General features: G+C 37.5%; 2 protein-coding genes across 2 annotated transcripts; both read left to right on the top strand.

The window, feature by feature from the left end:
• Positions 1–669: 669 nt before the first annotated feature.
• LOC148999595 (protein SMALL AUXIN UP-REGULATED RNA 54-like) lies at positions 670–1,050 on the top strand. Its single transcript, XM_089140290.1, has one exon. The coding sequence runs from the start codon at positions 670–672 to the stop codon at positions 1,048–1,050; it is 381 nt and encodes a 126-aa protein (XP_088996416.1).
• A 9,212-nt stretch (positions 1,051–10,262) lies between these two features.
• Positions 10,263–15,883, top strand: LOC148999594 (thylakoid lumen 15.0 kDa protein). The gene is made up of 6 exons (XM_089140786.1): positions 10,263–10,709; positions 13,835–13,938; positions 14,973–15,063; positions 15,249–15,317; positions 15,395–15,504; positions 15,597–15,883. The coding sequence occupies exons 1-6, from the start codon at positions 10,469–10,471 to the stop codon at positions 15,687–15,689; spliced, it is 708 nt and encodes a 235-aa protein (XP_088996912.1). The 5' UTR covers positions 10,263–10,468; the 3' UTR covers positions 15,690–15,883.
• The last annotated feature ends 713 nt before the right edge of the window (positions 15,884–16,596 follow it).

Here is a 16,596-nt window from a genome sequence, read left to right as displayed (position 1 = left end):
CGTGGAAGTGCTTCAACCTATCCTTTTTAAGGTCACACACTCTCATGTACTTTTCTGAACGTTTTTGGGACTTCCCCTTCACTGAACTGATAACCTCAAGTCAGCCGTGCTAGGAACGTTAAGTTTCCTGTCAATCAAAGTTGGAATTAATGCAATTTACCAAAGATTCACGTGGGAGTAAACCCTAACAACCAAACAAGAAGCAGTGTTGTGGTCCCTTTGGTTGTTTTGATTTGAACTGGGTTTGAGTTTTGCAGTTTCAAGCAAGTTTAAACATGTTCAAAACTGGAAAGGCTTTTCCGTTTGTTTAAGAGGATTCTGACAATTAAACCTGTTTAAGCCTCTCAAAAATTCGGAAAGAGGAGTTTTAAAACGTGTTTTCAACACGTTTTTTTGGTAACAATAAGTCACATTTAACTCGGCAAGTGTGAAAACACATTTTTCAGAACTGCTCGATGCAGTGCTGGGCATTAATTATGCAGCACCTAAGCAATTTCTAACACGGCCAAAAGGGACAAACCACAGGCCCAGGAAGTTTCACTCACATGCATTGGTCTCTTTATTTGTAGCTACGTACGTTCAGAATTTCCATTTCAACCGACCAAGACTCATATATATGAACCAGACCAGCCTTGCAAGGTGCACTGACTAGTCTTCATCACTACAACAATGGCTAAAACCAGAACTCTTGGTAGCAAAAATAATGGTATTGTAAAGCTCAAGAGTGTACTATTGCAGAAACTGCAGAAGAGCCTACCAGTATTGTCTAAGAAACCAGCTTCAGATTTTGGTGAACTCGATGAACAGGTCAGTGATGACTGGTCGTCTGTGCCGGAAGATGTCAAGGAAGGTCACTTTGCTGTGCTAGCATATGATGATGGTGAGCCTAAACGATTCATTGTTGCACTGAGTTATCTAACACATCCACCATTTTTAAGGCTGCTAGAGCTGGCGGAGGAGGAATTTGGTTTTGATCAAGAGGGTATACTCACCATCCCTTGCCGGTCGATCCAACTGGAGAGAATACTTGCCAAGAATTATCATGACTGAAGCACAGTCAAGGGTGCTCCATCTGGCCATTACAACCCAATGGTTTCTGTTTGAATTTAGAGATAGCATCAAACTGTGTACATTATGATCATCCTCTCCAAAACTTTACAATGGTGAGAGCCTCAGGTACTACTTTCATCTTCCTTGAGTCATCTTGAGATGAACTCAAATCACATTCGTTGGAGTTTCTGTTGTTGTTCCTTTCCCGGATATTTTTCATCAAAACGAATGAGCTGTTCTCTCAATAAATCATTTCCTTCTTACCAAAAAAACAAAAGAATGAGTTGTTCTCTTCTCTCAAGTCTATTAATGATGGCTTAATCAATTGTGTACTCCTAAAACACCAGTGTGGTAGTAAGGAAAGTCTTACAAAGGCATTAGTTTGATATGATTTTTATTTTCATTCAATGTTGAATGGTCTTTTCTCACTCAAATGCATTGATTGTATGTAGATACAGAAACTGTACTAACCATAGTCCGGATACATTGATTCCACAAACCCTAGTTTTCATTTGGTTGAATGGTCTTTTCATCAAGGCCTATGTACTTTTTCGGTTTGGTTCCATTTTCATGACTATGCCATGCCTTGCCTGTCTCAAGCAACATGTGCTCATTTGACAAGGGATATGTTTGCCAATCATGTGAACTAGAAGAATTCCTTTTTTTTTTTTTTTTTTTTTTTCTAATAATAAAAGGGGAAATATATTACTAATTAACTGTCATACTTCATTACTTTCCATGGCTAGCTTGTTCCTCTTTTGTTGGTAGAGGTGTTAGTACTACGAATATTACTTGCTAAGTTGGTGAAAAAGTTTAGAAATGTTAGGGACTTATAATTATAAAACCAGGCATTAAAAAAAGTAGGCTTACTGGTTACCAAAATTGGGATTAGGTGAAGAGGACATTGCTTCTTGGGTGGGGTATGAAAGATAAGAGTTGCCTCCATATCATTCAGCTAGATTTCTTGGAAAGACCTGTGTTTGTTTTGATGTGTTCAATGTCATCCTTTATTGCCTGTATGAAAGCATCTCGTACATTACTTTTTTCCAATGTCCCTACCTTAGCATAGATAGTACGATCATGCCTCTCAAGTCCCACACTCCAACTTGCTATATTTAGAGATTCATTAAATACCCCTACGCACAATAAATTCAGAGAGTGAGTGCATGATATTGGTGTTGTAGAAAGATTGGGGTGGGGGCTATGCATTGTGGGATTTAGTGTTTGCTTCATGAATGGTGTTATGTTCATTTCCATTAGCCACCTATTAATTAGCCACCTATAAATATTTGTTATTATTTTGTAGGGGTTAGGCTTAAGTTTGTAATGATTACAATATTTCTTTCTATCCATATAAAATAACATGTAGTCACAAAGACAAAAATCAACTAGATTTTTTGCTTGTCTAGTTGAAAATCAATTAGGAAGTCGTTGCATGGGTCAGGTGTTCTGTCCTCAGCCCAAGCGGTCCAGCCGCTCAGATTCTCTTGGTCCATTCACAAGAGATGAAAATATGCCAAAGTGTCTTCGTCTTATTTTTGCACAGTTCACAAAGATCTTGCATATCCGTCCGTTGGGATAACACATATCTAACTGGTAGTCCTACATTCAAGAGACTCCAAAAGAAAGATTTGAGTTTGAGGTGAAGTGGCAGTTTCCAGAACATTTTCCACCATTGCTAGAAATCATTTGGCAAAGTAGAGTATCTCCGTTTCATTAGTGTTTTCCGGTCAGTTTAGCAGAAAATTCACCATTGGTGGAAATACGTGAGGGCCATTTATCATGAGAAAGATTGAGATTAATGTGGGAGATAGGGAAGTTCAAGAAATTGAAGTTTAAGAGATATTCCCTATTTACTGAGATGCATCTTGACATTTGGGCAACAAACGTATCATGTGACCAAATGTTAGCCAAGGGGTAGTTGTCTATTACTGCCAATGCATTGGGAAGCTAAGGGTCATACCAGAAGAAAGTATCCATACCATTACCTACCTGTCGGGTAACCATTTTTTTTCAAATTAGGTAAGATGATGCATAATTTGCAAAGGCCAAGAGCCATTTTTGACTTTGACTCTAGGATTGAAAAGGCTTGATTTGGGGAAATATTTAGACTTGAGGGTGGTGGCCCAAAGAGGGGTGGTGGCCCAAAGAGAGGTGGGTTCAGAGAGAAGTTTTCAGCCTTGTTTTAGAAGTAGAAATCGGTTAATGTCTTCTATTTTTTTGAAACCTAGTCCCCCTACAGGTTTTGGTCTGCAACATTTATCCCATGAGGTTAGGGACAATTGTTTTTTCATGTCTATGTTTCACAACCAAAATCTGTGGCAGAGAGAGAGTCAATCTGTTTGCAGATTGTCTTTGAGAAGCGAAAACATTGCATATGATAGAGGGATAAAAGTGGTAAAATTGATTTGATGAGGACTTCTCTCCTGGCAAAAGAAAGTGTGGATGCTTTTTAGGATGCAAATCTACTACTGATATTGTTGAGAAGAAACTTGAGATTTTTTGATTTAGATCTTCCATGTAACAAATTTGTCCCCAGATACATCACATCCTTTTTCATGTATAAGATCCCCAAGATTGACATGATTTGGGTTTCCTGTTCATGGTTGACGTTTCCACTAAAGAAAGCTCCACTTTTTTCCAAATTGATTTATTGTTCGGTGATGTCAGAGACTAGTTCTAGGGCGGCTCTTATTGTTAACACATCCTCCTTTAAGCTTGACAAAATAGGAGGGTGTCATCTGCAAAAAATGGGTGAGAAATTTCTTGTGCGATTTTAGCAATTTTAATCCCCTTGAACATGTCTAAGGACCTATAATCCTTAAGGAGTCTTGACAAAATCTCCATAATCAATAGGAATAGGTATGGGCTGAGGGGGCAGCCCAACTGTTGAATTCCCCTAGTCCCAAAAAACCATTGGAACGGGCTGCTGTTGAGTTTGACAAAAAAAGAGGCTGAGTTTATGAGCTTAGAAATAAGATCGCACCAAGACTGGTCAAAACCTAAAAAAAAGAAAAGGTCTTGTATAACTTTCCACTCAACTCGGTTATAAGCTTTTGACATGTCAAGTTTTAAAGCCACAAACCCTGCCTTGCCTCTTGTTTTGTTCATGAGATGGAAGATTTCATGAGCAAGGAAAATATTTTCTGCAATTTGTCTTTTTGGTACAAAGGCACCTTGAAGAGGGGAAAGGATGTGGCTTTCTAAGTATGGGTTTCAGGCAGATGGCCAAGATTTTGGCAAGGATTTTCTAAGTGACATTGCAAAGGCTAATAGGTCTAAAGTTCGAGACAAGCCGAGCATTGTCTTTTTTTGGGTATGAAATATAACAGGGTGTGGTTTGTTCCCCAAGGTAAGGGTGTAGTCAGTAAAGAAAGTTGAGACAAATTGCAGTAAATCCTTGTGTATAAGGTCCCAATGTTTTTGAAAGAAAAAGGCATTGAACCTATCTATTCTAGGTGCTTTATAAGGTCCCAGGGAAAAGACTACCATTTTGATTTCTTCAATGGTAGGGAGAGTGGTTAGGGTAGACCTTATATCTTGATCAACCAAGGGGATGGGGGTGGAAGAGGCTTTGAATGAAAGAGGTACCAATAAGGTTTCGATGAAGAAAAAAGGTCTTGCATGTACTCTACAAAGGCAAAGGAGATTGAAAGTGGGTCAAATACAGTGAGACCTTTGTGATCAATTGATTCAATCTTTCTTCTATGGTTGTTGATCTTGGAACTGAGGTGATAAAATCTGGTATTTCTAGCACCTTCATAGATATACTAGCTTTTTATATTTTTGAAACCAGAAGAATTCCTCAACATCAAGAGCCCAAGAGAGAAGTTCTTTCTTTTCATTGATGGTCTTTGAGTCAGAGTATGAGCTGGATTCTAGGGTATTAATTTTAGTGGTTAGATTTTCAAAAGGTTCATTCACATTGCCAAAAGAAGATGAATTCCAATGGGAGGGGAGTCTAGATAGGTTAGCCAGTTTTCCTACCCAACGGTTGGCCCCTACTAGCTTCCCAGTTGTAAGAGACATCTTTGAAAAAGTTAGGCTCAAGGTGCCAGACTATTTGGTAGTGGAATAGCTTCTTATAATGTTTCTTGTTGTCAAGGGTAGAAATGAGGAGTGAGTTGTGATCAGAACAACTAGCAAGTAGTCTTCGGACATGGGTACAGGAAAAAAAAGAGTAATCCATCTTGGGTCAACAAAGAAGTGGTCCAGTATTTCCTTGATTAGGTTTGGTGGCTTTTATCAGTTTGTCCAGGTAAAATACAACCCAGGTGTAGAGAGTTCCAATAGGTATTGCGAGTTTACTAGATCCAAGAAGGAGAACAAAGCTTGGGTAGGTTTGAATTTACCTCCCAACTTGTTATCAACAAATAAAACTTCATTGAAATCCCCCATGATGAAGTATGTATGGTTTATCAATGGTATCAAGGAAAGATGTCAGCTTCTTCCAATAACCGACCCTTTCTGAATAAGTTGGTGGGCCATATATAAATACAGCAACCCAGTCGGCTGGTTGGTTACATGACAATGCTATGCAAGGGCGGACCCACTAAGGGGCCGGGGGGCATGGCCACCCGGATTTTAAATTTCTTTTACTATTTCCTTAGCTTTTTCATTTTTTATATTAATTTCCTTCATTTTTCCAGCTTTTTTCTCTTCTCACATGTGAAATATCACTATTCTCCCCCCCCCCCCCCCAATTTGAAAACAAATTTTAAAGGTAAAATAATGGGTATAAATGTCATCTCTATTTAAAAAATAAATCCTCAATCCTTATTTATTCTCCCCTCTCTTCTCTCTCACATCTTTTCTTCCTATTTATTCTCCTTCTATAAACGTGGGTTAAGGGAAATTTTTGAAAAAACCATTTTTATTTGAAACTAACTCCTCAATTCCTATTAATTCTCTTCTCTCTTCTCTCTTCTCTCTCACATCTTTTCTTCCTATATATTCTCCTTCTATAAACTTGGGTTAAGGAAAATTTTTGAAAAAAATATATTATTAAATATTCAAAATGTCATTTCTAATGGAAATTAACTCCTCAATCCCTATTTATTCTCTCATATCTCCTCTTTTCTTCCTATTTATTCTCTTCCGTTTCTTTCTTTTTATTTATTCTATAAGTGCGGATTAAGGAAAATTTGGGGAAAAATCTTCTGCAGAATTTGGTTCTCTTTCTCTTTTATTTATTATTTCTTTTGCAATTTTTATTATTTGAATTTATATTGTAAATAAAATGTCTATAATTGTAAGGTAACTAACTACCACTGGTTTGCATTTCTTACTTAAAATTTTTCTTTTGTTTGCAAATTTTGTAGGGTTAAAGTCATGTGTATTTTTTTTTAACTGATGCTTTAATTTACCTTGTTGAAAAAAAAAAAAAATTATTCATAACTTATCTATTTTTGTCTAAATATATGTGGGCCTCACAAAATATATGTAGGCGTATTTCTTAATATAATAAAATTATTCATAGGTGGGACCCTAATGGGTCTTATAAGGGCCCACACAATATATGTGGCGAAAAAGCATTGGTGCTTCCCCAATCTGAACTTTTATTATTCGGCCCCCCCACTATTGAATCCTGATTCTGCCCCTGATGCTATGGTATGATTGTCCACGAATAAGAGAGAAACCTCTAAACCCTTTTGAACAAGAACCAAGAGGCCTCCCTTAAGTCACTTAGAACCAAAACTATTGCAAAAGCCAATAGAGGAAAAGTCCTTGAATATTTAATTGTTAGAGAGTAAATTCTTTTTTTTTTTTTTTGATTTGCACATTTAGTGTCACATAAAAAGTAAACTGGGGTTTATGTTTGTGCAACATTTTCCTAAGACACTGAATTGCAAAGTTCCCATTCACACCCCTGATGTTCCAAGAGAGTAATTTCATAATGAAAAAAGGGTTAACTGGAGAAAAAAATAGGGAAAGAAGTCAAATGAAAAGAGAGGAAATTGATATAATAAGAAATTTAACAAAGTATCGATCAGAAAATATAAATATAGGTAAAGGAAAGGTGAGAAACAAGTAATATGCTTTAACTACAAAAAAAAAAAAAAAAAAAAAAGGCAACTGGCCCGCTAGAAGACAAGAAAATGGTATACAACAGCCTAGTGAAAATAGAGATTCAAAGAGAGGGTGATACAGGCAGGTTTAGAATGTGCTATCCATGAGGACCGAATATTAGTTATGAAGTAGATTGCTATAAAGGCAGATTTAGAACGTGCTTTACAGAGTGGTGCTCGAAGAATTCAAATCCTCTCTGATTCTCGCGAGGCCATTCTTATGATCTTGGGTTCCCATAGAGTTCCCTGGTATGTTGATTCTTTGGTTGATGACATTCGCACACTTCAACAGAATTGTAGGGATTGCCTCATTTTACACCATGTTCGTGAGTTGAACCAAGGAGCAGACTTATTGGTAGGGTTTTTCCAAGCTCCTGGCGAGTTATAATTTGACCCGGGAGGGTTACTTTCTGGTTTGGATATTATTGTCTGAAATGATATTGCTGGAAAACCATACTATAGATTGTAATCCTCTTATTTAATTACTCTCTTAATACAAGTTCCTTATTCTCAAAAAAAAAAAAAAAAAAAAAAAAAAAAAAAAAAAAAAAGAAAAAGAAAAAAAATTCAAAGAGAGGGTGACAGGCCCAGCTGAAACAAACTAAAAAGTAAAAAACAAAGCACTTAACCCTTGTAACTGCAATTAACCCTAGTTAATGAATTTTTTTCTCTTCCCCTTCCCCACCTGTAGCGTGATTCCCTTTTCTAGTTCCTGATTCCCCATTAGGAGGTGGGCAGCTGCTAGAGCCTTCAGTAGGTGTAACTCATTGAATTTTAAAAGATTGGATATTGAACACTTGATGACCCTTTTTGATCCCAGTATTTTGCCCTTTCCGTTGATCAAGGAACAAGATTACATCAGGATCATTAAGAATATCTAAGCAATCAAGGTTTGCTGAGGGTGTTGCAGAAATACTTTTTAAGTGATGCATCTCATTTGTTGCCACGATTTCAACTTGGGTTGGTAATAATTGGTAAGAAAGAAGCATACCATATCCACATTCTATTAGTAATCGAACGGATTTAGATACTGTTAAACGGATGCGGACGTAAATTTAGGAGCGGATTTCGGTTATCCATTTACTATGCGTAATTGTGCAGCTTGAATTAAATAGTGCCTACATGGTTCCATCCAACGATGGACACCACATACACCACCACATTAAAGGCAACATTGAAGCAAGATCCCTTTAGAAGAAGTTCAGAATAATTATTGCTCAAAAAGTGAGAAATAAAACGTTAGTTTGGAAAAATACTATATATTTGAAAAAGGTTGTACACCGTTATGAATATGCTAGTCCTTTCTCTCCTCGACATAAAAATAGCTCTAGATGAAACTGTTTCATGGCATTGCATTGGTGACAATTTTTGACCTGTTTGATACCTCACCAAGTGTTTCTGCTTTGAGAAATGCATAAATAGTTCCAAGTGTTTTTGGAAGCAGAAACATTTTTTTAAAGCTTTTGATAAAAATTGCTTATGGAAATAGAAAATTTAAAAATTGTAATAAAACTTACAAAATTTGTCATTGTTATGTTTAGAGTGTCAAATTCCATAAATAATCCTTTTAAAAATTGTCTCATTTAAACCAAACCCACACCCAATCTTGTTTCGAGAAACAGACACAACAACAAATGGTTGTTGTATCGAAAATGTTTCTTGAAGCAAAAATTTTCATAAATTTCATAAATCTCTCTCTGCCTCTCTTTCGGATATTGAAGAAGGTCAAAGACCCAAGGAAAGGGAAGTAACGTCAAAGATTTAGTCCCTTCAATAAAAAGATTAGCCTCTTTGTGTATTTAGTTGATATTTTAATTTAATTTGAACTTTTAAATGTGACTGATTGACATATGTCTTTCATCTAGAGGGAAATTGATGATTTATTCCTTTGTTAGAAATAGAATAGTCTACTCCATTTGGCAAGAACCCAATAATAGAGTGTTTGGGAGGGGGCAAACCATTATCTCTCAGTTGTTCTGTAGAATCACTCGTATGGTACAATATAGGTTCTCCGATGATGCGATTTTGGCGGAAGATACCTCTTCTCATCGTGACTTTTTTGGGAAGTGGGGTCTTTCTGTTTCTTATGTTCTTCAATTGCCAACGTTTCATCATTGGAATCCTCCGGACAATGGCTGGCTAGTCCTTAATACCGATGGATCGGTTAAAAATAATAGGGGTGGTTATGGTGCTCTATGCTGCAACCATGCTGGTGATGGTGTTTTTGCTATAGCGGGGGTGTTGAGGTGCAGGATATCACTTCTTGTGAGCTCATGGGGATGGCTAGTGGCCTCAGGGAGGTTGTCTCTTAAGGATATAGTAAGGTGGTGCTTTATTCAGACTCGAAGTATTGCGTAGACATGGTCAAGAAAGTGGTGAATACTCACTGGAACGTCCTTTTTTTACTTGAAGAGATCTGTGATTCCATAGGGAAGCTGCAACAATGTAAGGTGGTTCATCAAGTCAGAGAGAGGAATAGAGGTGCTGACTTCTTGGCAAGTCTGATAAATGATAATAAGGAGGTGATTTTTGATCCGGGAGGGTTTCCTGAACGCCTCAAAGCCATTGTGGCTGAGAAGGCTGGTGGGAGAGTTTTTATGAGACTATAATTTGCTTTGTAATATTATTGTATTATTCCTTTTATATATTTTTATATATTCTCTTTGGTTTAAAAAAAAAAAAAAGAAAAAAAAAATAGATCTGATAAAATTCCCCATAATATCTACAATCCTCGTAAACTTCCTTTGTACTCTATGACCAAATAATAACCTTTGCCACGTCAGATTTAACCATTATAGCCTTCCCAACTCCTGAGCCAACACGAAGCCTTCCTTCATAACCAACAATTCTGCCTCAAGCAGCAATCATTGATTCGCTTTGCTCCTCTCGAAAGCCATTTTCATGGTCTCCAATCACACCTCCCAACTGGGAAAAGCCACCTCTTCTGCATTGCTCCGTCCACATTACATTTAAACCCCCCTTTCAGCCAGAGGGATCGATTCAACCACCTCTACACATTACATTGGTGAAAATTTCTACTCCATTTGGTTAGAGAATCCTCTTTTAAACATGTTTAATTGGAAAACGATGTTGACAATGAACTACACTTAGAAGTTTCGAATTTGACTCGTTGGTCATTCCCAACAAACAAACGTTTTGGTTTGACTCATGACAACTGGTTCAATCCAAGCCAAGGCGGATCAAACTGAACCAGAAATATTAATAGTCTCCGATGAAATGGAGCTACTCAGCTACCCCATCCAGAATCCATAGGCTTTGATCTCTGGTTTCAGTTACTACCCAAGAAAAAAAGATCTCTGGTTTCAGTTGAAAACCGCTCCATCCAGTCGATGGCTCTTGTCTCCGCTTCGCCCGTGAAGTTGGATACTACTTGTATCAATACCAGAAGAACACACAATAGAATAGTTAGACGACCCGTCACTGTATCATCATCATCATCTTCTTCTTACGCTTCAATCCGGAACACACCTGCTTCCACTTTCAGTTTCAAGAGATGGGCTGCAGGTCTTCCTTCAAAATCTTTGAATTTCGCTCTCTCGGGTGCTTTGGTGCTTGGATTATCGCTCACAGGTAAACCCTTTCGAGGTGTACTATGCCTAGACCATTCAGTTGCTTGAAAATTCGCTTTTTAACAGAAATTTCTCCTCAAAATGGAAAGAGAACGATATTAGTCTCGTTGATTGGCCAATGGATGCTCTACTTTTTCTTTACTAAGCTTCGTTGGATGTCTGTGGACAATGATTATTCTTAGATATGTTTGGCTCTTGAAATCGGATACCCATTCTTGAATGTAGGTGGGAAAGCCGGTTACTGCTTATCTTTAGGGGGTAAAATACTAAAATGTGTTGTTAACTCGGTTTCTACTCATTGTCTAGAATGAAACACTGTGAGTTTGGGAGCTTAATAACCAAGCAGACTGGCATTCCCTTTTGCTTACTGAAAGATAAAATTGGCGTCGTCTGACTTTCTGTGCAAGTGAAGGCCTGCTTGGTCGCTCCTCCCTCTCAAGTTTCAACTAATCTGTGTTAGCCTTTCCATTCAGCAAGGATTTATTCTGCTAATTCCCTTGCAGGAAAAGAAAAAGGGCGAGAGGGGTTAAACTTCTTCCATTTTCTCATTTAATGCTCTTTTTATGAGGATAAATTGAATAGCCAACTGTTCCACTGGTTGGATGTTAGACATACGAAATTGAAATGAAAAAAAAAAATAAATTGATATTACCAATTCAATTGGTTTACTTGTTAAAAATGATGATGCTCATGCATGTATTACAAATTTTATTCTTTAGTTTCTTAACAAAATTGATATAATAACAACAAGAAGCCTTGCCCCAGCTAATGGAATCAGCTATGTGAATTCTTGCCTTCCAATCATCTCCGTTTAAGGCTATACTAGTTAAAAGGCCTAAGCTATGCATATCATTTTCCACCACTTCTCTTAAGGTTATCTTAGGTCTGTCCCTAGCTCTTCTAATTTCTTTAATTTGGATCAAATCACTTCTCTCTACAGGGGCATTTATAGGCCTTTGTCGAACATGGCCGTGCAAAGTCAAACGACTTTCTCATAGTTTTGCTACTCATCCATCTTACTATTCTCATTGATGCTACATTGAATTTATTTATATGATGCTTCTTAACAGTCCAACACTCTACACCATACATCATAGTTGGTCGTACGACAATCCAAAGAATTTTCCTTTGAGTTTTAAAGGAATATGTCAATTACACAAAACCTGGGACATACCTCTTGACTTCATCCACCCTATTTAATTTTTTGGGAAACTTCATCCTCTATATCACCTTGTTTGTTTATGATTGAGCCAAGGTACCTAAATACTCGCTTTGTGGAATCTCATCAAGTTTCACTATGTCATCTCCTTCTCATCAAGTTTCTCAACAAAATTGATATTACTTATAGAAAGCTACAGAGAGTTTCCAAGTAATAAGGATAGTAATTATTTAACCAACTCTAGAACTTATCAAATTCACAAGTGGTAATAAAAATTTGCCACCAAATATTTAATTTTTCTCAAAGTATGACAAGAAATATTTGTCTCCATTTTTCAACAACGACCATTTGCTAGAATTGTATATTATGTTCAAATCTTAAATGATTTATAACTCCCACTACTTCTAAGGTCTGGCTTAAGAACTTACCTTCACTTCTTGATGTAAATCAAGGAGCGGAAGGACTGATCTTACTGCTGTGGATGATTAGCAGCACTTTTCTAGGGTTTTTGGAAGCTTGCAGCAAAGATAATATAGGGTTTTAGGCTTGTGGCTAGGGCTTAGGGTGTTAGGTAGGGCTGTGATTTATAGGGAAGTGAAGAAGGGTTGCTGTCCGGGGGTTTTCTGTTGGGATTTCTTTTCTTTCGATTCTGAATTTTCATAATTTTTCTGTTTTTCAAATTTTCCAGGTTGGGATCAAGTTGCACAAGGAGGGGAATGATGTTCTAGGGTCAGGGTGGGGAGGATCTACTGGTTGCAGCCAAAGGTTTTAGGGGAGGGGTAGGTGCTGTTCCAATAGAGATTTAGGTTTTAAAGGGTGGAATAGCAGGTTTCTGAAATTCCAGCCTTAGAAGATTCCAGAAATTTGCTACTGGTGGGGGGGGGGGAAGGGGGAGAGCGGGGAGGGCTGGGGAGGGCTGGGGAGGGCTAAGGGTTTGGGTTTGGGGCTGGAATTCTTTACTTACTTGCTATGTCTTCAAGGGAGAAAGGAAGGAAGCTGCTAACTGTAGAATGCTGAACAATAAAACAACAACAATAAGCTTTGTCCCAACTAAATGGGGTCAGCTTGTAGAATGCTGAACAATGAAGAAAATAATCACACAATGGCTGCTGCAGGGTCTCCTTCCCTGGAGACCTTACTCCAACCTAATTGAACTTCCTTGGCTATAACTCTCAGCAATTTTATTAATTCAAAACTGATTTGTTACAATCCACGGCCTTAATATATACCCAAATAAAAAGGACTTCAAGTAGAACTTGACACTAAGCAGTTCTACTCTAGAAAGACCTAGAACCTTAATTCTACTTAATTCTAAGTAAAACTCCTACTCAACTAATTACAGTTTGAATTTCAAATGACAAAATACTGCCAAAAACTACTAGGACTCCTTTGATTAAGGAATGTCCTACCTAAATAAAACTCTTTAAACTAAAAGTGATTATACTTTTATGAAAATGACAAAAATAACCCTAGGGGTGTGCACAGAAATTACTGCTGCTTGGTTTTTCTTGCGGCTTCTACTAAGGGCCTGCATATGATTTACATGACTTCTAAGTTCTAATATCCAACCACTTGCTATATTTCCTTTCCAGTGAACAATAATGTCTAACTTACCTACTTATTATTTTTTTAATAAAGATATGCATGTCATAGTAGGTCTAGGGAAGACCATGAGATGAAAAGGTTTGAAGTTCTTCTATAGCCATTTGATTGTTCTGGTGCTGAAAGATGTTAAATTGATAGACAAGCTGCGTTAAATTTTTATCCATATAAGTCTTGACTTTTTTCAACTCGTTCTCCTTTTTAGAATTGATAAATGTGACCAATTTCTGCATTTTTCTTCAGTTTCCTTAAAAAGGTCACATTGTTTATTTTCAATAGCTTATTTAAGTTGGACAATATGCTGGAGTTTTCTTCTTTTCTTGGTTCAGACGTGTAACTCAAAGGAGAGCAAACAAAAATTGTAGGAGTTGGATTTGCAGAAGCAAAAGTTGGGGTTAACAAGCCAGAATTGCTTCCCAAGGAGTTTAGTGTCGTTATAGATGTGGCTGGGTTCCTCTCAGATGGTCAGGTAATGTGTCTGTTTTGTTCATTTTCATTTGATTGTATACTTCTAACTAAATCCAAAGCACAATGCTGTAATTTGTAAGAAGATAGTTCATCATCAAGGGGTGGATTCTGCTCCAATTCTTGGATACCTGTCAAATTAAATGTGTGCCAATTGCTTCTAGAAGTCTTCAGATTATAAAATAGTGTAATTCTGATAGAACAGGTTTGGAACTCGGTTAAGAAGGACGTTTACATGTGGTAGCAGAGTTTTGCCACAGAAAGTGTTTTTGTTTCTTTTTTTTTTTGGGTAGAAGAAAGTGTTTATGTTTCACATACTGTCCTTTTTGCCCAATATTCTTCACACATGTCATCCTTTCAGTTCAATAGCCTTCGGTCCAAGGCAAATAGAGTCATACATTTGCGGGCTGGAATTCATAGGTAAAGAAGTGCAAAGGTCCTTTGTGGGTTGAAGGATAGAGACCTGAGCTCAATAAAACTGATGATTGTCTAGATCACTGATCATGTTGCTGTGACTGGAAAACTTGCTTACACAGAAATTTGACTAGATCCTAAAGCAAGATGATCCTTTTAGAGTTGCTTATTTTTTCGGAATCATTTTAGCTCTGCGCTCTTTTGGTGTCTGTATGTTTGCTTCTGGGTGATTGAAGTTTTGCATTGTTGATTCCCAGGTTCTTCTGTGGTAGGAAGACCTGAAGAAACATCTTTTCATGTATCCATATTTAATCTCTTGCTTGTATTGAGTTCATAAAACAGAAAATCCCAAATCTCAATTGTGATAGAACTGCATAGACCAAGCTCCTAACCCTGGCACAGGTCTGATATGTATCATTAGGATGGATTCAAACTGGAATTCATATGCTATACCCTCAGACATAGTCTAATTTATTGAGTCAAAGTGAGTCCTAAAGGATATGGTTCTTGAAATTGTTGCATCTAGCCAGAGAAGCATCACAGAGATGTTGAAGTGTGCCATGATATATTCTATGAATACTAGGATCAGATAGAGAACTATGCCACTTGCTGACTTGTTCTCAGGAAAAAAGACTGGCTCAAGAAATTGCTAATCTTGAGAAAGATACAGGATTCAAGCTGAGGGTTTTGGCACAGAATTATCCTGAAACACCAGGTAGGATTCATAACTTGAACTGTCAGTGTTCTTTATATGATTTGTCCACTTGCTTGGCTCCCACTCCCCCCCCCCTCTCCTTCCCCCCCCCCTCCCCCCCCCCCCCCTCTCTCTCTCTCTCTCTCTCTCTCTCTCTCTCTCTCTCTCTATTTGAAGCTATGGTTTGACTCCTTGCTCTATCGCAGGGTTGGCAGTGAGAGATTTTTGGCAAGTGGATGATAGAACTATTGTCTTTGTTGCAGATCCAACATTTGGTAAATGCTAAACAATATTTCTGTTATTCAACTTGTCTTCTACGACTGAGATGCAGATAACAAGTATGTCTGGACAGGAAATATATTGAACTTCAATGTGGGGGAATCGGTTGATTTGGAAGTACCTCGTAGCTTTTGGAGCCGTCTGGCAGGGAAGTATGGTAACATGTTCTATTGGAAAGAGAAGGTGAAACTCCTGTGTTGCCAGATTTTTTCCAATGTCTTCTTGCAGCTATTTGATTCTATGATGAATGTTCATATCATCGTTGGTTGAAGCAGGGAGAAGATACATCTATTGAAGCTGCAGTCATGGCAATATCAAATTGCTTGAGGGAACCTGCTGGCTCAAGTGCCTGCTCGGAGATAAACTAGTCAAGGAATGCTTACTACAGTAGTACATTTTCCTTTACAAATGATATTGCTGAACAACTGTTATTCATCCAATCTACCTATTATGGGTCATGCAAATTTCTTGTGTATTGAACTAAAATTTGAATTGAAGTTACTTGTTCAACCCTCATTTAATTTCTACTGCATCTTGTTGTAACCAAAGTGGGGAACTGAGCTTCTCTTCAAAACAAGGTTGTGAAGGTGTCTTTCATTTTTTTTTTTGCAAAGAAAAAAAAAAAAAAAAAACCGGGGGGGGGGTAACTAGAAGGAGCCAAGAGTTAATTTTAATGGAAAATACGATTTTTGTACATAGATATGAGGTTTATCTAGGTATTTGAGATTTTAACTCATGAGCTCATATTATGAGGCGTTGGTCTTTTGTCAATTGAGCCAATCCTTTGAGATTGATTTTAGAGTTTCTTTTATGGCGGCCACTTAAGTTGGGATTAAAATTCTTGACTGCTCACTTAAGTGGTAAATTTATCAAACTTTCAACTTTAACTTTTTTCAAAATATCAAGTTACCCACTGGTTAGGTGTTTTTGTTAACTTTGAAATAGAAATGTCTAGTTTGCTCATGGGGATGGGTGGGGGTGTGACACATTGACTTGATCAAAACCTCCTATTCTACATGGGAAAGATAAAGATTTTTCCAGCCTTGTGTTTTTGTATCTATTCTCAAGGCTAACTCCTAGAATACTTTTTCTTTGATACCCCAATTTCTACAGGAAGGCCAAGATACTTCGTTGGACCTTCACTTTGTTTTATCCCGAGTAGCTTAGCAAACCATCTTTTGAAACGGTGATGAGTGTTAGGGCTAGAAGTGATAGTGGATTTTTTTTGGGTGATAACCTGCCCACTAACTAGACAGAAAAAGGTCCATCCATGCC

The sequence above is a fragment of the Hakea prostrata genome, chromosome 11, assembly GCF_041222555.1.
Source record: "Hakea prostrata isolate BN-2017 chromosome 11, UWA_Hpros_2, whole genome shotgun sequence".
Lineage (NCBI taxonomy): Eukaryota > Viridiplantae > Streptophyta > Magnoliopsida > Proteales > Proteaceae > Hakea > Hakea prostrata.
This window is presented reverse-complemented; position numbering and strand designations above follow the sequence as displayed.

Bases quoted from the DNA above. Each gene is read 5' to 3' on its own strand.
- LOC148999594 (XM_089140786.1), top strand. From the start codon at position 10,469: ATGGCTCTTGTCTCCGCTTCGCCCGTGAAGTTGGATACTACTTGTATC. The intron at 10,710-13,834 runs GTAAACCCTTTC...CAAAAATTGTAG, and splicing joins GCTTGGATTATCGCTCACAG to GAGTTGGATTTGCAGAAGCA. The intron at 15,505-15,596 runs GTGAAACTCCTG...TGGTTGAAGCAG, and splicing joins TGTTCTATTGGAAAGAGAAG to GGAGAAGATACATCTATTGA.
- LOC148999595 (XM_089140290.1), top strand. From the start codon at position 670: ATGGCTAAAACCAGAACTCTTGGTAGCAAAAATAATGGTATTGTAAAG.